At 39.0% G+C, this 26,584-nt stretch overlaps 1 protein-coding gene across 1 annotated transcript in view; it reads right to left on the bottom strand.

The window, feature by feature from the left end:
- Positions 1-315: 315 nt before the first annotated feature.
- The window catches only part of kcnt2b (potassium sodium-activated channel subfamily T member 2b), an 89,728-nt gene continuing 63,459 nt past the window's right edge, over positions 316-26,584 (bottom strand). Inside the window, exons 15-30 of the mRNA XM_079869386.1 lie at positions 23,343-23,451; positions 21,212-21,268; positions 15,286-15,438; positions 14,950-15,200; positions 13,356-13,674; positions 12,558-12,663; positions 12,281-12,453; positions 11,791-11,862; positions 10,030-10,164; positions 9,841-9,952; positions 9,641-9,742; positions 7,925-8,008; positions 7,653-7,781; positions 6,043-6,394; positions 4,763-4,847; positions 316-722 (exon numbers count right to left, since the gene is read on the bottom strand). Coding sequence (XP_079725512.1) covers positions 605-722; positions 4,763-4,847; positions 6,043-6,394; positions 7,653-7,781; positions 7,925-8,008; positions 9,641-9,742; positions 9,841-9,952; positions 10,030-10,164; positions 11,791-11,862; positions 12,281-12,453; positions 12,558-12,663; positions 13,356-13,674; positions 14,950-15,200; positions 15,286-15,438; positions 21,212-21,268; positions 23,343-23,451 — 2,357 coding nt within the window. The 3' untranslated portion in view covers positions 316-604. The remainder of the gene's footprint in view (positions 723-4,762; positions 4,848-6,042; positions 6,395-7,652; positions 7,782-7,924; positions 8,009-9,640; positions 9,743-9,840; positions 9,953-10,029; positions 10,165-11,790; positions 11,863-12,280; positions 12,454-12,557; positions 12,664-13,355; positions 13,675-14,949; positions 15,201-15,285; positions 15,439-21,211; positions 21,269-23,342; positions 23,452-26,584) is intronic.

The raw sequence follows: 26,584 nt of genomic DNA, 5'->3' as shown, positions 1-26,584 counted from the left end.
CGAAGCACCCATCACTAGCTGCAATTTAAGATTCTCTGCTCCTCTTTCCTTGCCTGAACTGATGGTATAATGCTTCATGGTAGTATTTCTTGCACTGTAAGTAGTTTTATTACAATACAGTAAAATGTAATTGAAATATAATTAAAATAATCATTGAGAATGCTAATTCCTGACATATTACAATAATGATAATTTGGGCGGGAAATGTGTTTACTTGTCATTCAAAACTAAATCTAAATGTAAAAACTAAAAATTCTAAAATCTAAAAAAAAAATTATGCAAAGTATATGTTTTTCTTTTAATTTTGGCATGAAATGTGACCTGGGCGGGCTCTTGACAGGTTTTGTCAAAGGCATGCTTTAGTTAAATCAATGAAACCTTGTTTGAAACCGTGTTTTCTCAACAACTTCAGTTGTATTGATTAGTTGATATGAAAGTTGAATGAAGGCCACTAAAAGCAAGATCACTTTTTACAGTGTATATTCAGCTCAGAGTCCCATCTGCACAGGTACTCTCTCTCTCTCTCTGTACACACGCACAAACATCAGTTTGCCCAAACTTCTCGGGGGGTGATTCTCGCGCTGGTGGCCTGTAGTGATTGTGTTCATAGATGAGTGCTGTCCTGTGTATCAAATCTGTGTCCCTCCGCTGGCCCTGCGCTAGGCTTGCGAGCGCCGGCCTGGTTAGGCACTGGTGACAGAAGATCTGGTCTGATCAGATACCTGCAGGAATGACCACAGTTAATGATCCGGAGTTAAGCTTTGTTGCACAAACAGCCAAGTGGGCGTTTCATCAACAGAATAAAACAATCTAATAAGCATAAAAATACAAAGCACACACAAATATTGGGTAATATAAAAATTTTTTATTAAAAAATGATTTAGTATGTCGCTTCTGTAACGCTAGTGGCACCTAGCAAAATGACAAAAATAAAGCATATTTGAGCAACCTTGCAAACGCCCCCTTTTGTGCATCGCGTGACTCGCGCCTCTCCCAACTCAAACATCACAATCACAGTTTTTAAGGGTAAAAGTAGGGAGCTTTCAATAAAAGGTCCAATATATTATGAATACTTCTAGCTGTGTTGCTTGCTATGTGTCATAAGTAAGCAATTGAGTAGACTTCCACTTGGTCTAGAGCAAACAGGAGAGTCTCGCTCATTATAAACCCATTTTTGACATGACGCACCGCAAATATAAACAATATAAACTAGTACATTTTTCTTTCTGAAAGGGTGCATGATGAAGCTGTATGGTATTGAATCCTCCATTTTAGCGCGTAGCATCACAACTCCCCGTTCACTTTGCATGCTTGTGAGCTTTTTAATAATTTGAAGATCTACAGTAAATGTGGTACATTTTGGCCACGCCCCAAACTCTTGCTATAGGTTGAGCTGATCTGACCAGATCTGAGCAGACCGCTCTCAATGTTTTGATGGTGCTTCAAAGGTTCAATGTTTACACTTTTAGGGGAGATAAACCCATGAATGACATATTAATAGTAGTCAATGAATAATTGACTGGGTTAAGAGGATGTATTTTAAAGTTCCCCTGTGGTGAAAATCAAGTTTTTAATGTTGTTTATATGTCTATGTGGTGTTTTTAATAGGGATGTCCCGATCAGGTTTTTTTCCCCTCGAGTCCGAGTCCGAGTCATTTGATTTTGAGTATCTGCCGATACCGAGTCCCGATCCGATACTTAATACATAAAAAAAGAATAAAGAAGAGCGAAAAAACAGATCCAGGATGTTCCTTATTTTTTATTTAATTCACCTTATTTTAACATTCAACAACTCTGTTAACAAACAGAGCACTTCTGTGAGGTAGCTTGAACAATCAAGTAATACATAAATTCTTCACTTTTGGACTTTAGTGCAACAGTAAATATAAAAAAAGTCTAATATATAAACAAATAGCACCTCAACTTAAAATACCCGGCAGGCATGTAAACAAATAAAAATAAAAGTGCTACAGTGTTTGCAAAGCCAGTAATGTGCTTTTAGGAACTGCACTCCTAACTCTTACGCCGGTTTCACACTGCACTGTTAGCAGAGCGTGCAGTGCGTATTTTTTTTCGCCGCCCATGTTACCAGATTAAACCAGGCTTTAGAGCATTCACACCGCGCGCAGAGGCGGCGCGGCAGTGCGTAGTAGAGCAGAGCAGCAGTGCCGCGATCGTTTCGGCGCCGAGTCTATTTTTGCTGCGCCGCTTTTGCTGAATTAAAGTGACAATACATTGATCATGGCCAAAATACACCGCAGTTTTATCCAAAAAGTGCATTGATGATATCTATTGTGTTTTAAACAGTCAATCAAATGACCAACAGCAATTTAAAAAGAAAACAAATGTCCAAAAACAAACTTGTTGCCATAACAATAAAATCAAAGATGAAACAAAAGTTATATAAATGAAATTATTAATAAAATAAGCTTCTTGACAAGTCTTTTCTCTTAAATGTATTTGAAAACTAAAAAAAACTTATCCATTATGGAGTACTCTGTCTGTAGCCTACACAACCCGCGGTTCAGCCGCGCGTAACAAAAGCTGCCAGTGTGAAAGCAAAACGCGCGTGTCCTGTTCCTGCTCACCATACGCACTGCTCCTGCGCTGCTTACTAACGCGTGCAATGTGAAACCGGCGTAACTCTGTGCCACCGCATAAATATTGATGTGTTAAAAAATAATGAGAATATATATATCCGAGTCCTGATCGGGAGGTAACGTCCGATTCCGATCGAGTCTGAAAACACGTGATCGGGCCCGATTTCCGATCATGTGATCGGATCGGGACATCCCTAGTTTTTAATATTAGGGATGTCCCGATCCGATCACGTGATCGGAAATCGGGCCCGATCACGTGTTTTCAGACTCGATCGGAATCGGACGTTACCTCCCGATCAGGACTCGGATATATATGTATTTATATTCTCATTATTTTTTAACACCTCTATTATGCGGTGACACAGAGTTACGGCGGTTTCACACTGCACGCGTTATTAGAGTGTAAGCAGCGCAGGAGCAGTGCGTATGGTGAGCAGGAGCAGGACACGCGCGTTTTGCTTTCATACTGGCAGCATTTGTCACGCGCGGCTGAACCGCGGGTTGTGTACAGACAGAGTCTATAATGGATAAGTTGGCATTGCTTTTTTTCGTTTTCAAATACATTTAAGAGAAAAGACTTGTCAAGAAGCTTATTTTATTAATAATTTCATTTATATAACTTTTGGTTCATCTTTGTTTTTATTGTTATGGCAATAAGTTTAAGTTTAAGTTTGTTTTTGGACATTTGTTTTCTTTTTAAATTGCTGTTGGTCATTTGATTGACTGTTTAAAACACAATAGATATCATCAATGCACTTTTTGGATAAAACTGCGGTGTATTTTGGCCATGATCAATGTATTGTCACTTTAATTCAGCAAAAGCGGCGCAGCAAAAATAGACTCGGCGCCGAAACGATCACGGCACTGCTGCTTTGCTCTGCTACGCACTGCCGCGCCGCCTCTACGTGCGGTGTAAATGCTCTAAAGCCTGGTTTAATCTGTTAACATGGGCGGCGAAAAAAATACGCGCTGCACGCTCTGTTTTAACAGTGCAGTGTGAAATATTTTTTAATATTTACTGTTGCACTAAAGTCCAAAAGTGAAGAATTTATTTATTACTTGATTGTTCAAGCTACCTCACAGAAGTGCTCTGTTTGTTAACAGAGTTGTTGAATGTTAAAATAAGGTGAATTAAATAAAAAATAAGGAACATCCTGGATCTGTTTTTTTCGCTCTTCTTTATTCTTTTTTGTTTTTGCAATATAAGTTAGAAGTATCGGATCGGGACTCGGTATCGGCAGATACTTAAAATCAAATGACTCGGACTCGGACTCGAGGGCAAAAAAACCTGATCGGGACATCCCTATTTAATATGCTTTATGACAAACCATGTGCAAATTCATAAGTCAACACCATTGCTGAGTATTTTCTCCTTAAACCGGCAGTGAAAAAAAGGTTTGGTTTGAAATCGCTGGTGTTTCTGACGTCACAAACTACCTTGTAACCAACCAGATCAACGTGTGATCGTCAACGAGTGGATCTCTGAGCTGGTGTGAGTGAGTGGAGGCGGGGCTAATTTGCATATTCATAGAACCACGTATAATAAATGAGGTAAGGGTGTAGAGTTACATTCAAGCTTTTAATGGATAAAAAGATTGACTACATAAAAACTTTAACATAAAAAAATCTTAAATCACCTTTATAGGTAACTATTTTTTAAGATATTATTTTAGTACTGAAGTATATTTTATGATCAACATTTCTCTCAATGCACTATGGGATTTACATTCTTTACAAATAATACATGCAATATATTTGGCTAAAAGAAGGTAAGTTGCTAACACTTAATTTGATGGTCCGCTTTAGACATTTTGTTGACTATAAGTAACTTTGTAACTCATATTAGAGTATTAGTAGACTGTCTGCTTAATTTCTGCTAACACTTTATTTTGATGCTCTCCTAACAGACATTCTACAGACTATAAGTAACTTTGCAACTACATCAACTTATTCCACTAACCCGAACCCTAACAGTCTACTAATACTTAACTAATACTCTAATGAGTTAGTTGACATGTAGTTGCGACGATACTCATAGTCGACAGAAAGTCTAAAGTGGACCATCAAAATAAAGTGTAACGGCCAAGTTGTATCATTTATAAATTTTTGAAGCACCCCAACAATGCACTTGAAATGCAATCTTGTGATGTCACCATACTCACACAACATCATGGAGCTCCAGGCGTGTGTCAGGGGAAGGGTTGATAAGAATATAGGACAGTCTGTTGCCTGGGTCCGTCATCCCATCTGACACAAGAAGAGCAGGACACAAGACTATAAATCAAATCTATAAGTCCAAACATTAAATTCCAAATATGAACATACAGAATTGACACAGAGGACAAAGTGTTTGAATGATTCACTTAAAAACAATATTTATGCCTAAATTTAAGTTTTAAGTATTTGAATTGCATATAAAATTCAACCATTTGGATTTACACAATTTTAACATAAACTAATAAGCCTAATGTCGATATAATTTGTCAGTCATAAATGCACGAAACAGGTAACATTTCTGTAATAGTACTAACAAACAGAATGTGTTTTAAATAAGTAACCAGCTTTATATATTTATCATCAATAAATCCATTTCAGTATCATACATGTTAGCTAACTGAATATTGCTTGTTTCACAGCTAGCCATATTTTAACCATTTTCATTTTTTTTATTATTGTTTTTCCACAGTGAACAGACTGATGCGGACTCTAGGCCATTTGAATAAATGCATTTGAAAATATGATTACTTAAATCAAATATATGCAAATAGTTAATAATAAACCATGTCATGATTTTTCTTTTTTGTATGACTGACAAATATGCATCACATTAAGTTTATCAGTTTGTTTATGTTAAAACTGTGTAATCCAAATGGATTGAAATTTTATATCCAATTCAAGTAAATCAATCTTAAATTTAGGCCTAATTATTTTTTTGAGCGTAAAATGATGTGAAAGAAGCATTGGTGCACCGAGAGGACATTAATATGATATAATAAATATAATATAATAATTATTGTTGTATTTGTTTATTACACTTTACTATTTTACAAAAAATAAAAGGTTTTGAAAGGTTGTTTTATGTTTTTGAAAGAAGTCTCATGCATTATTTTGATCAAAAATACAGAAATCATTCTAATATGCAGATTTGCTGTTCAAGAAACATTTCTTATTATTATCAATGTTAAAAACAGGTGTGCTGTATATGTGTATCATATATATCTCTTTAGTCTTTATTTTTTATTTTACTATCTGAGTACTGCTGTTGTCTCGGTGTACTGGAAGCTCCTTCTGTTACCAAAACAAATTCCTTGTGTGTGCAAACATACTTGGCAATAAAGCTCTTTCTGATTCTGATTCTGAAAAAGATAGTAGATATGCAATATTATATTTTTTAGCTACATTACATCACCCAGTCTGAAGAAGCAGCGGTGTGCACACTCACTAAATCCAGATGGCGAGAGCCCCAGGTGCTTCATGCGTGTGCGGACCAGAGCGTTGAGCTCCTGCCTCTCGGAGCGGCGGAACAGGCTGAGTCTCTGCTGGCTGATTCGCTCCGCAGCGCTCCCGACTCCCTTGGCCCCGCTGGAGCCCCGTCCACCTTTACGACTCAATCGACGCGCCCACTGCATGCTCTTCCTCCTCAGGAGCGGGTGGTCCATGGCCTGTGATGATGAGGAGGACGAGGAGGGCGGCTCAGATGATGTTGAGTTACGGTGAGGACCGGAGCGGCAGAGCAGAGGCTCACGGGGCTCCCGCGTATCCTCGTAATCCTCCACAGTGATGGACACCTGAGACTGAGACAAGCCACACAGAGGAGTCATTCCTCCACAGAAACACTATAATGACAACAATCACAAAAGTTTGGAATTAAGAATTTTTATTTCAGTAAAAACAGTAACATTGTGAAATATTATTACAATTTAAATTTAGTGTTTTCTATTTGATTATATGTTAAAATGTGTCACGATCCCTGTACTGTCTTGTGTTCTGTAGGACTTTTATGTTGAAGTATATTCTTAGTTCCCCATTGTTTCTGTGTTCACTTCCTGTGTTTGGTTCCTATTTTGCCTTGTATCTTGTTTGTCTCCATAGTTACCCTTATTAGTTCCCATGACATCAATCACCAACACCTGTCCCTTGTCAGCCCCTTGTTAACCAGTCTATTTAAACCTCTGTGCTTCAGTTGTTGTTTGTCTGTCGTTGTTGCTGTTTGCCGTACCATGTTACTGTCCTGAGTTCTGTTGTTTGCCCTGGATTACCTGTTTGTTTTAATAAAGTAGTGCTTGCATGTGGATTCTCTCTCCGCTTCGTTCCTGCCTCATTGAGGCAAACTTACAAAATGTAATTTATTTCTGTGATCAAAGCTGAATTTTCAGCATCATTACTCCAGTCTTCATTGTACATGATCCTTCAGAAATCATTCTAATATGATGATTCGATGCTCAGTTATTATCAATTATTATTGGTGCTCAATTACTTATAATGGTTCTTATTATTATCACTGCTGTTTTTGCTGTTTAATATTTTTAAGCGAATGATTTTTCTGGATTTTTTGATAAATAGAATGTTCAATAAACAGCATTTATTTGAAATAAAAACATTTTGTAACGTTATAAATGTTCTGTAGCTTTTGATAAATTGAATACATCCTTGCTAAATGAAAGTATTATTTTTATTTTTTTTTAAATCTTGCTTAGCCACACATTTTGAATGGTAGTTTACACACAAAAAAATATGAAGTACAACTGTTTTCAACACTGATAATAATCAGAAATGTTTCTTTAGCACCAAATCATCATATTATAATGATTTCTGAAGGATCATGTGACACTGAAGACTGGAGTAATGATGCTGAAAATTTGCATCACAGGAATAAATTACATTTTAAAATATATTCAAATAGAAAACAGTTATTTTAAAATGTAATACTATTTCCCAATATCTCGCTGTATTGTCAATCATATAAATGCAGCCTTGGTGAGCAAAAGAGACTTCATTCAAAACAATCTTAAAAAAATCTTAATAATTCCAAACGTTTGGCTGGTAATGTACCTCTGAGAAAGGAAGCTTATGAGCTTCAGTGCGGTAGATGCCGATGGGAATGTCTCCTGTCGACGAGCACAGCTTCTGGTAGAGGCGGCCGTAAGTGCGAATCCACAAATCCTCCTCCGTGATCTTCATCTACAAGGAATATCAGGGCAGTATTAGTATTATCATCAATGTCCTAAAATGTATTATGACCACCATCATTATTGGCATATGAATTATCCAGATGCTAAGTGATAGTCTCATTATGGATTGAGGGATGGGTCGCTGGCACTCACAGCACACAGGAAGCCAGATCCAGGCATGGAGTCCAGACCTAGCAGCAGTCTGGTGATGGAGATCATGTAGTCCTTCACAAAGGACTAAAACACACACACAAATGATGAAATTAGTAGAAATTGCAGACATAATGACTCTGCAAATATGACAGTGTTTCAGTAGAATATCGACCTTAGGTCAGGGTAAATGCCATATTTAATGCCATTTCGTTAAGTGAGGAACCGCTTTTTTGTGTATAAGGGTGAGAATGGTAAGGAATTGAATGAATTTCAAGATTCAAGTTCCTTAACGATTCTTGTAGTAGTCTTTTAGCATCTCTTCAGATCAATTCAAACCCAGTGACTCATGAGATTGAGACAGAATTGAAAGACTTTTTAACTGATTCATTAAAAAATTGCTCATAGGAGTCATTCTTTTGTTTTGGTTTACACTGTTCTCATTGGATACATGCAGCGTTGAGGGCATTGCAAACAAAAGACATACTGGTGTAATGGGCTTGTATTTTTCCAGTCTTTCCGTCTCTTTCTGTCTCATCACATTCAATTCAGACTGTTCACAAGTTCAGCTAAAACATTGCATTAGCTGTGAAACTGTACATTCAGAATTGGCTCAGAGCCACCGTTTTGGGAAGCGCAGCGCTTCTGGGTTGTACGTCAGAACGTAGGCTCACTATTGCGCTGTTACACTACGTGAACTCACTCAGAGGCCCACACAGAAGAAAATGAATAGTTGAATAAAGTCGTTATTTTTGTTTGTTTTTGCGCACAAAAAGTATTGTGAGACAGCTCTCAGATTTAATCAAAAATATCTTAATTTGTGTTCTGAAGATGAACGAAAGTCTTACGGGGTTGGAACAACATGAGGGTGAGTAATTACCGACAGAATTTTCTAACCCTTTAAACTGTGGTAAATCTTGAATGCTTTAGAGCACAGACTTAAGTTTGATCTCTTCTCAAAGACTACACTTGGCAGATTATTGCTGAAGTGAAAAAAAAAAAAAAAAGTTAAAGTTAACTTAAAAAAAGTTACAGAATTTTGAGTTTATTGTTATGAAAAATGCACAAAAATACTATTTTAAATTTTTATATGAAATATATATTTTCAAAAACACGTTTTACTCTAAAACTGCACGAAAATCAAAGCCATAAACCTAAACAAGTTGTGTATCAAGCTCCACATTTGAGCTTCATATCTCAAAAAATGTAAGATTTTGTTTGGCCGCAGTACCAAAAGTTTCCACTAGATGAAATTCGTCTCCCATTCATTTCCAATGCAGTCATTTTTGACCGCAAGGAACTATTTTTTTCAGGCAGGACCATTTAACCTTTTCGAATCATGCCCATGATTTTTTTTTTTTGTATTCACATAACAAGTACAAAAACCTTTACCAAGTTTCGTACCATTCCGATGAAGTAAAAAATAAAGACAAAACACTTACACTTTTTCGGGCAAGAATGAACGAAGAACACCAGAGGATTAAGTTATTCTATGCCATTGTAATTTGACAAGGAATCGAGAGAAATGGGTTTAATGGTATATGAAATGTAGCAGTGTACAACGTATCATATCATGAACAAAGATGAATAATCATTAACACATGAATCAAATGATGACATGGTTTTCCACACAGAATGATCACCCCTTTATGGTCTAAACTATTTATTATTATAATGAAAGACATAATGAAAGTCATGGGAGGATCACTTTATGGTTACCTGATACAGCAGAGTGTCTAACATACTGACACTAAACACCTTCCCAGCAGCAAACGGTAATCTGAACATGAACACCAGGTTAGAGCCCCGCTCTCTCTCTTTCTACAGCACAAATGGACCAAAAGAGGGGATATCAGGTTATTTTGGGATTCTTTAGAAAATATAAATGCAGTTTATATTGTATTGCATTTGTGTCTCACCTTTTCCAGCTTTGAAAGAGCTAGAGAATAGTGGTCTTTCACTTTGAACTGCATGAAGCGCATGTTGGCTGGGTGGGTGAGTTCAGTTATGATACTGAGAGCTGGAAAAAGCCTTTAAGAAACAGTGAGGAGAGAGTGTCAGGTTCCACAATGACTCAAGCAGAAAGACACACATGTGGAAGGACCTACCTGAAGAGCGTCTGAACATTAACTATTGTCTTGGCATCAGCCATGTAATCCTCCTCAGCGATCATGGAGCTCTCTTTGTCCACCACAACCATGGTGTCGGCCAACGTCACGCCACAACGCAGAAGACTATCCAAACTGCACACAATAGTGTTCAGGGACAAGCTCAGTAAAATTACCTGAACAGACAGACTTAAACTGTATAGAATCGAAAGAAACTAAAGAACCCAGACTGATGAAAAGGTATGTTGGTTAAATTTAAGTACTATATACTTCATCTTTTGATACAATTTACTTATTATGAACATACATGTTGGTGCATTGTAATTGCATTTTAAGGACTTGCATTTAGTTAACATTTGTTGTTACACTGTTATCTTTACCCCTAACTGTAACCCAACCATTAACCCAAAACACTGACCCCTATAATCCTAACCCTAAACATACCTCAAACTCATTAGCAATAAATGTGGGAATTTTCCAGAATAACATGCAGTTACACAGTAAATATATAGTCTTATATGCATTTAATGTTAGTGGAAAGTAGTTAAGGCCATGTAATATAAAGTGTGACTGTTATTTTGATAAAACTTTATTTGGTGTCTGTACATATAATGCATTATGAATTTGTAGAGATGAAATTTCAAAAACTACAAACATCCCTTTTACTTCAAAAAGTTTGGAGACCCCATGCCTTAGGAAAATTTAGTACGTAAATTAGATGTGACAATTCAAAATTCATATTAATGAATACATGTTGTGGTCAAGGACGTGTGATATTGCTCTTATACAATTCAACAATAAATAAGTTAATATTTTGTAACTCACATTTTAGAGACAGGATAACTAGTTACTTTGTGTATTTTGCTCAGCCAATAAAAATTATTCAAAACAAAGTCACAAGTAGAATTCACTGTTGCATCTCCAAGCAACCTAAAGTGTTCCTAAAGAATCAGTGTTTTTGAATTAATCGGTTGAGAGAATGATTCAATGACTCACTCATAAAGACTGAAGGTGTGTTCGGCTTGAAGCGGCGCTGTGCAGAATCCAAGCGGCGCTGCACAGACTGACTGGTGTATGACATCAAAGTACTGCGAGAGCGATTCGAAGCATATGGAGCCATCTGCTCTCTTTGACGTCATACAGCGATCAGTCTGTGCAGCGCCGCTTCAAGTCGAACACACCTAGTCACTTGTTTGTTCCTGAATGAATCATGTGTTTGAATTAATTGGTTAAAGGTAGGGTAGACAATTTTTTTTATAATGGCTCACTCATGAAGACAGTCACTAGTTTCTGAGTGAATCTGTGTGTTTGAATGAATCGGCTAAATGAATGATTCAATGGCTCACTCATGAAGACAGTCACTAGTTTTGTTTCTGAATGAAACTGTGTTTGAACGAAACGGGAAAATGTATGTTTTAATGACTTATTCATGAAGGCTGCCACTGGTTTCTTTCCTGAACTAATCAGTTTATTTTAGTGAATCGGCTGAATGAATGATTTAATGATTCATGAAGAGACTTGTCAGCACCTACTGATGGTAAAAAAGTGGTGCTAAAAAAAAATCCCCCTCACTAATGCACAGACTGAAATCCTGCCTGGAACAAACACAGACAGCGGAGAGATATAAAGAGTGAAAACTGTCCCAGTGCTGTAGGACTGTTTATCAGCACTCAAATTCGACAACCAGAACTAAATGTTCTACAATACACATGTCAATAGCAATATATATTATACATATGCTTCAAGTAAAGCTTCTCTTACTTGTCGATGGAGCCCACTGTGTAGTAGACCATAGGAAACCAGCAGATGGCCTCCAAGAAGTCTGCTTCGGGTCTAGCAAACACCACAGAGAGAAATGATGAGAATCTGAGGTGATGCTTTCACAACAACATGCAAACTGAATTACAAATGTCTCTGATGTCTCTTTCCAAGTATTTTACAAAAATGACCCAATGCCTATAAAAATCACACCGCTTCGCCCTGCCCCAGGGCATCTAAATAATGAAATCCAGCCTGCAGCTGCTCCCAAATGTTCATCCAATCAGGAATAAAACAAGATGACTCAGAGTTTTATTACATTTGATTGAATTATATGACGATGAATCTCCCCATATTAGTTTTCTGTTACAGGAGAACCAATGATTATGTCATAATAAATACAGAAAGGCAACCAGTGCTGTGAAAAACAATGGATGGGTGATATCTAAAGGCTTGAGTATTTCCTCAATGTTTCTGTTTTTAGGACACTCACACGTTCTCCAGTAGCAAAACAATGGGGTTGAGCTCCTTCCTGGGCCGGTAATACGCCCGCAGCGGAACTATGAAGTTATAGAGGCCGTTTCCAGCACTTTCTGCGGACACGATGATCAGTTTGTTTTTAAAGCCGTACGAGCGAGCATCCTCATAGGGCATATGATGACAAGCCTGAGAAAGCAATCTGCTGTTAGGATCTTGTGCTGAGAGGGGTGTAGTTATGAGCGTCTGTGAACTGTGTGACATAAAAGATTTGGAGAGAGGCAGACACTCACCTTATCCAGGCGCAGACAGCAAAATGGCATTTTCTCCTGCAGGAGGTGGCAGAGGGCAGGAGAGCTGCCGATGTATGGAGAGTTTAGTGGGTAGCCTTTAACCCATCTGTGTGAGAAATACAAGTGCACAAACATACAAACATCAACTCTACCATTCAAAAGTTTTTAAAATTGGGCAAAAACAGTAATTGTCAAAGACTATTATAATTAGAAATAACTTTTTTTTCTATTTAAATATATATTACAATGTAATTTATTCTTGTAATGGCAAAGCTGAATTTTCAGCATCATTATTCAGTGTTTTCAGTCATGCTTGTCACAAAACAGTTGTTCTGCTTAATATTGTTGCGGAAACCATGATGCATTTTCTTTTATGGACTTTGCAATGAATAGAAAATTCAAAAGAACCCCTTTTCTGTCCTTTTATCTTTTCCATAATCGAATGCGTCCCTGTTGGAAAAAAAGGATTAATTTCAAATCTAAATCAATTTTTGTTGTGTCTTTTAATAGCCAGTAAAATGTATTCTACTCAGTGGAGTGACTTCTTTCAGAAAATTCTTACCGACCACAAAATTTTGAATGGTAGTGTGCATCTGTAAAATAATCAATATTTATTACTTTTGGAAATATTACTTTTTAAATTCAGATATTTCGCACCTTGTTAGCCACAAAAATCTGTAAAGTAGGCCATAATTTATGGCGATAGTCAAAAGTTTGGCTTCATGAGTCTAATGAGACCAATGCCACATTTACGTGGTCTAGAGACCAAGACCTGGTCCCACGTGGCCTAATACTCACTCGCAGTGTGCTCCCCACCACTGGCCTTTCTGCTCTCCCTCCTCTTCCTCCTTCCCCTCCTCTCCTCCCTCATCCTCTGATTGGTCCCCCAGTAGGTCAAACGTGGGGTTGTGCACCCTGTCAACCACCTCCAGCACGGGGGCGATGCTGTGCCTCCTCTCCTCGGCTGAGCCACCCATTGCTGGCAGCGCTAGAGTGTTACATCCCCCCACTTCTGTCCTGGACCCGCTCCTACTCACAGTCCCACTGCCCAGAGCCGCCGGGCCCGTGCCCTCAGGACTGCTGTCACTCGAGTCCTGCAGGTCTATGGCTACCGTGCCTGTTACAGGACGAAAGAGTTAGAGGTTGAAGACTACATGAAATCAAAACTGACTGAATTTGCTTTATTAAAGGGATAGTTCACCCAAAAATGAAAATGCTGTCATCATTTACTCACCCTCAAGTTGTTCCATACCTGTATGAATTTCTTTCTTCTGCTGAACACAAAAGAAGATATTTTTAAGAATATGGGTAACCAAACATTTGATGGGCCCCATAGTATGGAAATACTATATACCATCAACTGTTTGGTAACCGACATTCTTCAAAATATCTTCTTTTGTGTTCAGCAGAAGAAAGAAAGAAATTCATACAGGTATGGAACAATTTGAGGGCGACAAAATGATGACAAAATGTTCATTTTTGGGTGAACTATCCCTTTAATGCATGTTTCTTGTCTTACAGTTCATGATTCATCAGTGCAATTATTCTGAATAAAAAATGTATGTCGTCGTAATCTTTCATGAAAATGCAATAACTTGCTCAAGTGAAAAATGTTGGATATTAGCAGATTGGCTCCTTCAGTGTTGTTGAAAAATGGTGGAAATTAGCAGATCGGTTCCAATCTCTTAAAGCACCTTTAATCAAACCACTGAGGGCCAAGAGGCGACAGATGATTCATGAGTTCCACTGCTTTTCACTAGATGGAGATATTGCACTAAAATGGAATATTTTGTTCGCAATAAACCCCTAGTGAAATTTTTGTCAATTTGAGAAGCATGTTTCTCTTTTTCTGTCTACATCCATCTCACATCCACAGTAAAGAACAAGAGTAACTGAATTTACTTAACTGTGAGCAGTCCACAATACATGACATTATACTAATAAATAATGGTTTAATTCATACAGACATATTGTGATTTAGATCTTCACAAAGTTTTCATACAGTGTGATAACCATGATCACACTCAATTAAAATACAATACTATTGCACAATAATTGTAACATAACATAATAAAATATTATTATTATAATTATTACTACTACTACTACTAAGACTTAAGAGGATAAAAGAAAAATATTGTAATTATTTATATTTAAAAAAATTAAAATATATAATATTTAAAATATTATTCTTGCCATTCTAATCCTGTGCAATATTTGTTGAGAAAACATTAAAGTAAACCACACACTTTACTGTATGATTTCAGATTCAGTGTGAATAAAATAATTATTAAAGTCATGATGAAACTGAAGTGAAAGATCTTTTTATCACTGTTAATCTTAATAATCTGTGTGATCATTAATCGTCAAAGATTTGATTTGACAAACTAACCCATGCTGGCTATAATGCTGTGCACTGGTAGGCGAGTGAGCCCATGATAGATTGTCTGTGGGACCCCTCTGGATTCGCCCCCGGGGCCCCTCACAGGCTCTCTGTGGCCCCTGACAAAGGCTGAGTTCTCCTCTTTGGAGATGTTGATGTAGAAACAGGTGTCGGAGACTCCCATGATGTGGCAGGGTCCAGGGTTCAAGAGGATGTTGGCTGTGTCCATCCTGCGCACCCCGATCAGACACACCCCATATCTGCCACAGCAGTTAACAGTGTTATTGTGTGCATATACTGGAATTAAAACAAACTGATTCACTCAAGATTAATCCAGAGGCTTACTTTTTATGTGCGTGAAAGGAGGCAAAGGTGAAACTCTTTCCCTGATATTCTCCAAAAAACTTGCTCTCTTCCAGCCTGATGTGGTGCACTTCATTGGCCGCACAGCGCCTGTATGTGCGCTGCCATTGGTCGACTGAGCCAGCAGCGCCTTCCCTGTGACAGATAGACATGGATGATCTTTTGAAAATGTTTTCACATCTTATTTACAAAGATAGTAAAGGATAGCTCACTCAAAAAATTTAATTTTGTCATCGTTTACACCCTCATGTTGACTTTCATAAGACTTTCTTTCATCATTGAAACACAAAGGACATTTTAATGAAACCTGAGAGATTTTAGTTCCTTTATTTAAAAGTCCATTACACCAACATTTTGACACTTCAAAATGTTCATAAAGAGATTGTGAAAGTAATCCATATGAATTGAGCGGCTTAATCCAAGTCTTGTGAATAGATACAATTACTTTATATGATGAACAGATTTAGGCTTTTGCTCACAAATAAATATAATCAACGCACATTGTGGAGCACATCAAATATAGTCAACAGAGGATTTATGGATTACTTTCACGATGTCTGTATGAACTTTTTGAAGCATCAAAGTTTTGGGCAAATGGACTGTCAATGGAGGGACAGAAATAATCTCAGGTTATGTAACCATGGTTCCCTGAGAAGGAGAACGAGACACTGGCCCAAAGGGTTAGACTCATACTTAAAAAGAGATTCCTTAAAGGTTGTATCAGCGATTTCAGGCCCAAAAAAAGGCCCAAACATAAATGATCACGTTCATCTAATCTTTCCTAACGATCCGCTAGCTGCCCGCCACATAAGCAGGCCGTCAAAAAAACGCGTCTCTGTAGGCAGCCTAGGCTCTGAGATCTGCACACAAAAACAATTGGTTTCACCAACCACTCAAAAAATAGTGTTCCAACCAATCACCGACAGGGGTGGGTGTTGTGAGGTTTTGCGCTCGTGCACGGCTGCACGCGAAAACCTCACAACACCCACCCCTGTCGGTGATTGGTTGGAACACTATTTATTTTGGTTTTGAGTGGTTGGTGAAACCAACTGTTTTTGTGTGCAGATATCTGAGCCTAGGCTGCCTACAGAGACGCGTTTTTTTGACGGCCTGCTTATGGAGCATGCAGCTAGCGGATCGTTAGGAAAGATTAGATGAACGTGATCATTTATGTTTGGGCCTGAAATCGCTGATACAACCTTTAAAGGGAATATGGCCAAAGCCAAATCACATTAACCCTGGCCTACTCTGCACTTAACATTATGCGCTAAACAAAGCTCAAAGAGCAGACTCTCAAGGCTCTCTAAACAGAGAGGAGGCCTAACCATACTCTAAGCCAGAGACAGTCTCACCAAATAGCCATACACCTTGACAATACTGTCTTTGTGGATGTTGGATGTCTCAGTTGGATGACTATCTAGAAAGAGAGGAGGCCTAACAACACTCAGCCCAAAAGACAGTAACCAAGGAGGCTTCACAAAGAGCCTACACCGTTATTGCTACTGTCTGTAAGAAGCTCTGGGAGTGGAGGCCTCTTCAAAATGACTCTCTAAAATGAGAGGAGGCCTAACAACACTCTACGCCAGAGACATCCCATCCGAAAGGCTCCTAAAGAGGCATCATACTGATAACCATGTTTGTGCGGAGCTCTGAAGAACAGAGGTCTCAGCAAAACGACTCTTTAAAACAAGAGGAGGCCTAACTACACCCTACGCCAAAGACAGTTCTATCAAAGACGCTCCAAAGAACCAATTGATAATACTGTCTGTATGGAGCTCTGAGAGCAGAGGTCTCAGCAAAATGACTCTCCAAAAACAAGAGGAGGCCTAACTACACCCTACGCCAAAGACAGTTCTATCAAAGACGCTCCAAAGAACCAATTGATAATACTGTCTGTACGTAGCTCTGGCGAGTGGAGGCCTCAGCAGAATGACTCTCTAGAATGAGAGGAGGCCTAACGACACTCAACCCTAAAGCGAGTTAAACTGAGGAGGCTCCCATGGAGCCTACAACTCCAGTAAAACTGTCTGAACTGAGCTCTAAGCGCGGAGGACTCAGCAACATGACCCTCTAAAACAAGAGGAAGCCCAACTAAACTCTACGCCAGAAACTTTCTCATGAAAGAGGCTTCGGCTCTAGCACTACCAGTATCATGCTCTAAGGCTAAAGACAGCCTCACCAAGGAGGCTCACAAAGAGCCCTACATCTTGATAGTCCTGTCTATTCGAAGCTCTGGGGAGTGGGGGCCTAACAAGACGACTCTCAAAACAAGAGGAGGCCAAGCAACACAACCCTCCCTGAAACTAATATCTATGTGGAGCTCTAGTGGCAGAAGTCTCAACAGTACAACTCTCTATAGCGAGAGGAGACCTAACAACACTCAACCTAAAAAACAAATATGTCCAGGGGGCTGTAGAAAGCCAACACCTGATAGTGCTAAAAAACTCAGAAATTCGGGGAGCGGAGGTCTAGAAAGATGACCTTCAAATATGAGAGGAGACCACACAACACTCTACCCTAAGGAGTAAAACATTTCGCAGTTCAGAGGGAGAGCATATAACCACTACCTATGCTCAGAACAGCTTACCAAGGAGGCTCACAGAGCCTACCAACTAGGAGCCTACCAAGGAGGCTCACAGACAGCCTGACAACCCAACCAGCCCTCCCCAGAAGGGGGAGGGGACATATATCCTGCCATTCAGGAGTGATGTAGTATCATAAAGATCTAAATGGCAGGATCAGAGCCTTCAATGAGGATGCGTCAACCAATGAAATATAGTATGGAGTCATCAACACATTTCGGTGCTCACACAATCCCTTCACATTTACTTATTGTGATAAAAGGATAAATGCAGGCCGAATATGGTTTCTCTTATGATCTCTCTGCCTCAGTGTAGAGATCAAAGGGGAAACAGAAGGCTCATATGAGCGGGACAGTTATGTCAACAGAAATTGCCGGCAAAGTCTGCCACGAGCGATCTCACATCTCTCGCGCCACCAAACCACATCTCAATCTGTTCGTGGCACAGGCAGTAACTAACCACAACTCCTAAATGTATATAATAATTACTACTACACTCTTTCTGCCCCAAATTCCTCAGAATTAGAATTGAGCAGTAGCAATATTTGAGCCAAAAAGAGCAGCCCAAAAAGGAAAAGTTCCTGTTTGACTCCTCCCTTGCTCTGCCCACAACCTCCACACTCTATCCCGTCTACCGCAGTGGCGCCCGTGGGACACGAACCTCGGAGTGCAGGAGCTCAACTCTTATCTTTTTCAAGAGAGAGTCAGGCCTGGATGGAACCAATAACATCAACTGCATTGCAAAATTACACATTTAACTAGGGATGTCCCGATCAGGTTTTTTTGCCCTCGAGTCCGAGTCCGAGTCATTTGATTTTGAGTATCTGCCGATACCGAGTCCCGATCCGATACTTAATACATAAAAAAAGAATAAAGAAGAGCGAAAAAACAGATCCAGGATGTTCCTTATTTTTTATTTAATTCACCTTATTTTAACATTCAACAACTCTGTTAACAAACAGAGCACTTCTGTGAGGTAGCTTGAACAATCAAGTAATAAATAAATTCTTCACTTTTGGACTTTAGTGCAACAGTAAATATAAAAAAGTCTAATATATAAACAAATAGCACCTCAACTTAAAATACCCGGCAGGCATGTGATTGAACAAATAAAAAATAAAAGTGCTACAGTGTTTGCAAAGCCAGTAATGTGCTTTTAGGAACTGCACTCCTAACTCTTACACCGGTTTCACACTGCACTGTTAGCAGAGCGTGCAGCGCGTATTTTTTTCGCCGCCCATGTTAACAGATTAAACCAGGCTTTAGAGCATTCACACCGCGCGCAGAGGCGGCGCGGCAGTGCGTAGCAGAGCAGAGCAGCAGTGCCGCGATCGTTTCGGCGCCGAGTCTATTTTTGCTGCGCCACTTTTGCTGAATTAAAGTGACAATACATTGATCATGGCCAAAATACACCGCAGTTTTATCCAAAAAGTGCATTGATGATATCTATTGTGTTTTAAACAGTCAATCAAATGACCAACAGCAATTTAAAAAGAAAACAAATGTCCAAAAACAAACTTGTTGCCATAACAATAAAAACAAAGATGAACAAAAAGTTATATGAAATTATTAATAAAATAAGCTTCTTGACAAGTCTTTTCTCTTAAATGTATTTGAAAACGAAAAAAAGCAATGCCAACTTATCCATTATAGAGTAGCCTACTCTGTCTGTAGCCTGCCCTACACAACCCGCGGTTCAGCCGCGCGTGACAAAAGCTGCCAGTGTGAAAGCAAAACGCGCGTGTCCTGCTCCTGCTCACCATACGCACTGCTCCTGCGCTGCTTACACTCTGCTAACGCGTGCAGTGTGAAACCGGCATAACTCTGTGCCACCGCATAACTATAGATGTGTTAAAAAAAAAAGAGAATATATATACATATATCCGAGTCCTGATCGGGAGGTAACGTCCGATTCCGATCGAGTCTGAAAACACGTGATCGGGCCCGATTTCCGATCACGTGATCGGATCGGGACATCCCTAATAACACCCTCGAGAGTCAAGCACGCTTAGTTCAAACGTCAGATTCGAATGCAACGCTATGAGTGACTTCAACTTCCTTGAGAGTCGAACGCTCTTGTGCAAAAGCTTACTACTATCCCCTCTGGAGAAAACAGAAAGAAAAAGCTTCTTACCTGTCTCATGTAGTCAGTCTCAAATGCATCATAACTAGCACATCCAGCTTCTTGAAAGAGTCAAAGGCATTCCACCCAAATGCACATCCCTTTCATTGAGAAATCCTCACAATGCCGGCATTTAGCTCCCTTGAGAACGAAAAGTGTATGCTCCTTCACACGTACTTCAAACAAATGGATCCCAAAGACAAAGAAGAGGATGATGTGTTCCTCAGTTGCCCTTGTATACTCACGGTCACACAAGTAATGGCGTCATAGGCTGTCGCCAGCCAATGCAACTGTTGAGTTTAGACTTCCTGACACCTGTCATGCTGGAGGCATTCCTCATAGTGTCCTCTAGACGACACAGTGTGAGTTCTCACTCGAAAGGGAACTCTCAGGTTTCATTAAAAATATCTTCATTTGTGTTTTGAAAATGAACAAATGTCTTTTGGAATGACATGAGGGTGAGATAATGATGACAAAATTTTCATTTTTCATGTTAAATGTACTTGCCATAGTAATAACAGTAAATTATACATATATACAAGTAGCTAATCCTAAGCCAAACTAAACCAAAACCCAACCCTACGTTTAACACTAAGTACATGCAGTTAATTAATAACGCAGTACTTATTTGTGTAATAACATTGTAACAACTTAAAATAATGGTTAACCCAATTTTGGGGTGAACTATCCATTTAATGGAACAAATCACCTAAAAATTAAAATTCATGTTCTCTCATGTACTTTCTTGTCCAATTTGGAGCTTGACGGCATAAATCCCCATCCAGTTTTATTTTATGGGAAAAAGCAGTGTGGACGTTCTTCAAAACTTCTTCCATTGTGGTCCACAACATAAAGAAAATCATGCATGAGGGTGAGTAAATGATGACAGAATTTAATATTTTTGAGTGAACTCTTCCTTTGACATGTCCTCCAAATGTTTTCACAGCTTGCAGTTCAGCTTGGGAAAAAACTATATTACAGATGGGCAGAGAACATAAAAACTGCTTGATGTGTATTTGACATCCCTGCGAATGGCGGGGAAGATGTAGGGAAGGTGAGAACCAGAGGGAGTGGGGGAGTGTTAAGATGGAGGAGGTGAAGAAACAAGGATGGATGACGCAGAGATAAATTCACAGTTTATGGGATCTTTGCCGCTGTGTGTATCAATGTGTATGCGTCAATATTTTACAATCGGTGGGTCTGACCTGTTGAGCGGCTGGAAGACACCCGCTCGCTGCTTGAAGGCCTCTGAAGATGCTGTTCTGATAATAAAAAATGAAACAGTTAATCGGAACATCTCACTGATGCAGAGAGATCTGTGAAGCAGCACAAGCACATAATCTACAGGGCATTGTGTTCTATTTCAGGCATCATGTTTGTGTAAATATATTCAAAAGAGCAAATTCACATCTATACTACATCAAAAATGCCACTAATGTCTTTTTACAGAGAACCAGACGGAGAAAGTTTTATTGATGTATTACCCTCAAAAATACATATTACAGATAAAAATGCACACAAATGTGGTTGGTCACTTTCAATGTTAGTCAAAATATCTCTTCCCGTCTAAAGGTGCTATCACATTAGCAAACTGTCAGCTAAATTTTGCAGGCGTAAATAGTGTAGCGATGTGCAGACCATTTTGGTAAACAGCGATGACGTGTTTTGTGGGCGGAGCCTACCTGGTGGCAGTTAAGTGACAGTTCTGCAGTCTTTAGAAGCCACAGAATTTAAACAATTAAAAAGATAATTGCGAGATAGTTGCGACTGTGAGTTATAAAATCTGAATTGTGAGATATAAACTAACAGTTGCAAGAAAAAAGTCAGACTTTTGAGATATAAATGTTATAGGTTTAAATATTATTTCATGCTATAACTGTAGTATATTATGCAGTATATTGAGCAGATCTATTATTTATATCAAATTCATGCTTTAAAGGGGCCATGAACTGCGTTTTTTTGCGTTGATGAACGCTCTGTTTGAAGGGCCGTGTCTGCTGTGACTTCAGTGTAAACGCCCACTGCTGTGATTGGCTGACATCTTTGCATATGAAACAGCTAAGTATTACATTTGGAACAGTGGAACTCTCTTGAAAACTTTTATCACATTTTTACTATTACAGCTGTCAAAGTTAACTGATTGTGAAAAGTGTTGATTATAGCATTATATTAGATCCATAGCATTATATTTGGATCGTGGCATGAAAGGTTGCAGTGACCTTTTGCATTGTGCACAGTGCATTGTGTTAGGGTCACTTTTGTTATTTATCTACTACTTGTCATTTACGAATCAGTGGGCGGGGCTTCAGTGGTAATGATGTAGAAGTAGGCGTTGATACTGTGGAGGCCGTCTTTCACCCATCTATGACGTCATAAATAGGTAATTCCAAAACGAGTCATTCTCTGAGCTTGGTTTTAATAAAAGCTGTTTAATAAAAGCTGAAAGTTTTCAGTTCTGAAACTTACAGGATATTCTTATAGTATGATGACCTCTTATATGTCAAAAGTTCAAAGGAAATTTGATTTCTCAATTCATGACCCCTTTAATAGTAGGGTTAGGGTAATTTAGCAGCATAAGCAGCATAATGGCTCGCAAACATAAACGTCTGCGTTTACTGGAGCCTCAAAGGGCATATTCGACGACGGTATCCTATAAAAATGAAGACCTTTTTTTGTATTCCGATTCTGACATCCAAAAGGCACAATCCTTTTTTACATTATTCCATTGATTTTGACCATCACCCCCCATTTCTTACCACTGTTTTTCTGTCACCATAGTGTGCGCACTACTGCAGTGATGTAAGTGTGACATCTACTACCTAATGATCTATGATCTATAATATCATAGCGATGTATAAAGCACAGCTCTAAAGAAGACACTTTCAAACCAAGCAGCTTTCTGTTGTTCAGCACAGCAAATTCTCATGACCAACTTGAAAATGAGCGAAATCTGTGTGGGGAAATCTTTCACCCTCACGTGAAACTCCAATCGCACAGATTCCTGTTCAAATGACTGGATTTCGCCAGTGAAATTGGCACCTTAAAAGGTCCCATTAACTTCCATAGAATGGAAAAAAATACTATGGAAGTCAATGGGGCCCTTAAACTGTTTGATTACCAACAGTCTTCAACATATACCTTCTTTTGTATTCAGTAGAAGAAAGAAATTCAAACAGGTTTGGAACAACTTGAGGGTGAGTAAATGATGACAGAATTTTCCTTTTGGGTGAACTATCCCTTTAAGTTCATGAGATACAATCTGATTAGATTTAATGCTGTAGTCAAAATCCTGGCTACTAGAAGTGAGTGAGTAAGAGAGGGACGATTTATACTCACTGTCCTCTAGAGGAGTGAATCAATAAGGTGATCAGGGTGGAGGTGGCAGGACACACACAGTTGAGGGCCAACATGGCGTACTTAAACTCTTCTTCACAAACCACATGGTCTGCAAAATAAGAACACAGGAGAAATATTAATTCTTAAAATGTTGTGTTAATGAATGTATTTTCATTATGAAGGAATGTTCAACATAATCTAACCTAAATTGACATTGCATTGATTATCAAAGAAAAGAATACAAAGTTCTGTCATGAAACTCTAGATGGCGCAGGCTGATAGGTCCTTAACTCCCCTAGTGACAAAAACTATACCAAAATGTATTTAAAATACATTTATTTCATACTAAGTATAAATATTAAATATAGGCATTTCAGATTGATCAAACCAACATTTGAGATAATGTGATGCGATTCGTCTGCTGGTTAGTCCAATTATCCAATCACAGCCCGAGCGCATCAACGGATTTATTCGGTAATTGTGTTTCCATCGTTGTTTATTTTTGTGTCTTCTTATCAGATAAAAAATATCAACCTAAACTGAGCGCATACGTTTTTTATGTGCATTTTTTGAATTTATGCACATCTCGGCTTTTTTATCTCATTGTTTTTTATTCGATATCCCAAAATGCGGATACTTTTGTGAAAACCGTGATGCAATTTTTTCAGGATTCTTTGATGAATAGAAAGTTCAAAAGAACAGCATTTATTTGAAACTGAAAACTTTTGAAACATTATAAATGTCTCTACTGTCACTTTTGATCAATTTAATGTGTCCTATGGAAATTTCCATGACTTTACCAAGCCTGTAAATCAAATCAAACTGTTCTAATTTCTGACCATGGGAACCCTACTAATATAGCATGCAGAAAAGCAATCCCGCCAGAACATTAATTGAAACCATCATCCCTCCTGAATAGTATTGCTTCCCTGCATTTGATTTTCAAAGACACATATCGCAGGGGTCAAAGGCTCTCGATGCCATTAACAGAGTGTGAAATAAGGCAACTCCTCAGATCTCAAGCTCCTTTAACTCCCATGCTCAAAACAGCGGCCCTCTTAAACGCCATCAACACAGATGAGTGAGCACACATCAGGTTAAGACCTCCACTGTCATTTAAATGCCAGCAAAAGTACCAGAAAAACACACAGAAAGAGCTTAGAAAAAACTGGGGGCAAAAGAGGATGTTTTTGAATACTTAAGTGTACCCATAGTAATAATGCGTTCATCCGGAGGAAAAATAGCAGGCACTGCACTAATGACTGTCTCGTGGATGGAGTGCAATTTTCATGTGGCTTGTTAGCGGTGAGTGAAAACACATTTACTAATTTTGCTAATTAGGGAGATGAGTCAATACAATCGCATTAGCATTGAGGAAAACATTGACTCCGGTTTACCTCGGATTCGGTAAATAAAAAAAGTCCTTTATGTCATTTGTTTTGAGAGTGTTTTTTTTGTTCCTTATATTTTATCTTCTGTCCAAGCCTGCACTGAATTTAATTAAATTAATGGTATAAAATTAGACAAAATGCATGACTGGGTGGATTTATTAGGGTGGATGAGTTAACAGAGTATGGTCAGAATTTATTATTTTGCTCTAGTACAATGTTATGTTTTCTCTCAGAGTGGATTTGAGGAATTACAAACTGTTTTTAGAGTCGCAAAAACAATGTGAAATGTGTGCTGCCAGAAAAACCTGCACACAGCCATAGCTAGATTTTACTGACATCTATTCAAACACGCTACTCGCCTCAGGATAGAAGAATGCTCCAATTGTTTGAATAACCCGAGTCAATTCAGAGAAATGCGTAGGCAAAGGCACAAAGAAAGATTGAAGGTGAAATTATGAAATGAGGAGAATCAGGAGGAGAGTTAGGACTGATTGTTCTCTGTGAAACAATTTAGCAAAATTTCAACTTTGAAGATAAAATAAAGTGTTATTTGACTATAGGATTTTTCTTCTTTTCAAGTGCAGAGCAAAGGGCTTTTATTAAGCATAAAAAAATAAAACAAAAACGATCAAAAACTACCCCATGGGGAGAAACAAGACGGGTAGCAAGACTTCACAGACTAGACTTGGCATGAACGAGAAACATGAGGTGACGTTAGACAAGGTTATATGACGAACCAGCACAGGACTGAAAACACAAGGAGAATGAACAGTGCCATGTGCTCACACCAAACATGACAAAAACACAAGCACATGGCCAGTAAAACAAATCATAAGCCATGTGCTCACAAAAACGAGACATGAACATGCAGCTAATGAGAACACTCAAAAGCCATGTGTTCACACAAAACATGACAACACGAAAGCACACAGCCAGTGTAAACACAAGCTGCATGCTACACAGCACAGCACAAGACAAAACACGACATGAAAGCACGCGGCCGATGTAAACACAAACTGTGTGCTAACTGTGTGAACAACACACGCAGGCAGAAGAGCGTACGATCCGAGCGAACTTGAAACCGCACGCTCACACAATAAGACAGAGCACACGAGAACGAGCAAAAGCTCATCCTGTGCGCTCACAACAGAGGACAAACGCGCGGAGCATGAATGTACGAATCCCGACACAGAACCGAAGCCAAACTAGTGACCAAAGTGCCGGGACCATAGCCCCGCACATGAAACAAGGCACACAGACAAGACAAAACAGGAGTGTCAGGGCTCTGTCACAAAACCAAGAAATAGACTAGACAGAAGTGACAGAACCCTGACAACAATAAAACTGATTCTGATTATAGTTGTTAAAAGGTTAATTTAGTTTAAGCCAAACAGAGGGGAAAAAACGTCTCGGTTACAGGTTTAACCCTCATTCCTTGAAACAGACGTTGTGTCGAAATGCTGACACTAGGGATCACTCTTGGGAGCCCCAAACACCTCGGACGTCTTCAGAAAAGGCCAATGAAATTGGAGTGTGGAATTTGCATGCCAGGTATTTTAGTGGCTGGCTTGCATCACACACTTCAGGTTTGTGCATCTCGGCCATTTCAGCGGACAGCACAGAGTTGTGGCAGGAGGGACACAACGTCTCTGTTCCCTCAGTCAGAGGACGAGGGTTACACTAGTAACCGAGACATTCCCTGTCTGTCAGTCACTTTCAACTTTGTGCTGAAATGCAGACACTAGGGGTCCCTATACTAAACGCCACAACTACTGCCCTGTGTCACGAGATAAGGTGTAGATGCTCCACGTGCCAATGAAAAGTGCAGCTACGCTAACTCGTAACCTTCCA

This window comes from Squalius cephalus, assembly GCF_949319135.1.
Source record: "Squalius cephalus genome assembly, chromosome: 1".
Classification (NCBI taxonomy): Eukaryota; Metazoa; Chordata; class Actinopteri; order Cypriniformes; family Leuciscidae; genus Squalius; species Squalius cephalus.
This window is presented reverse-complemented; position numbering and strand designations above follow the sequence as displayed.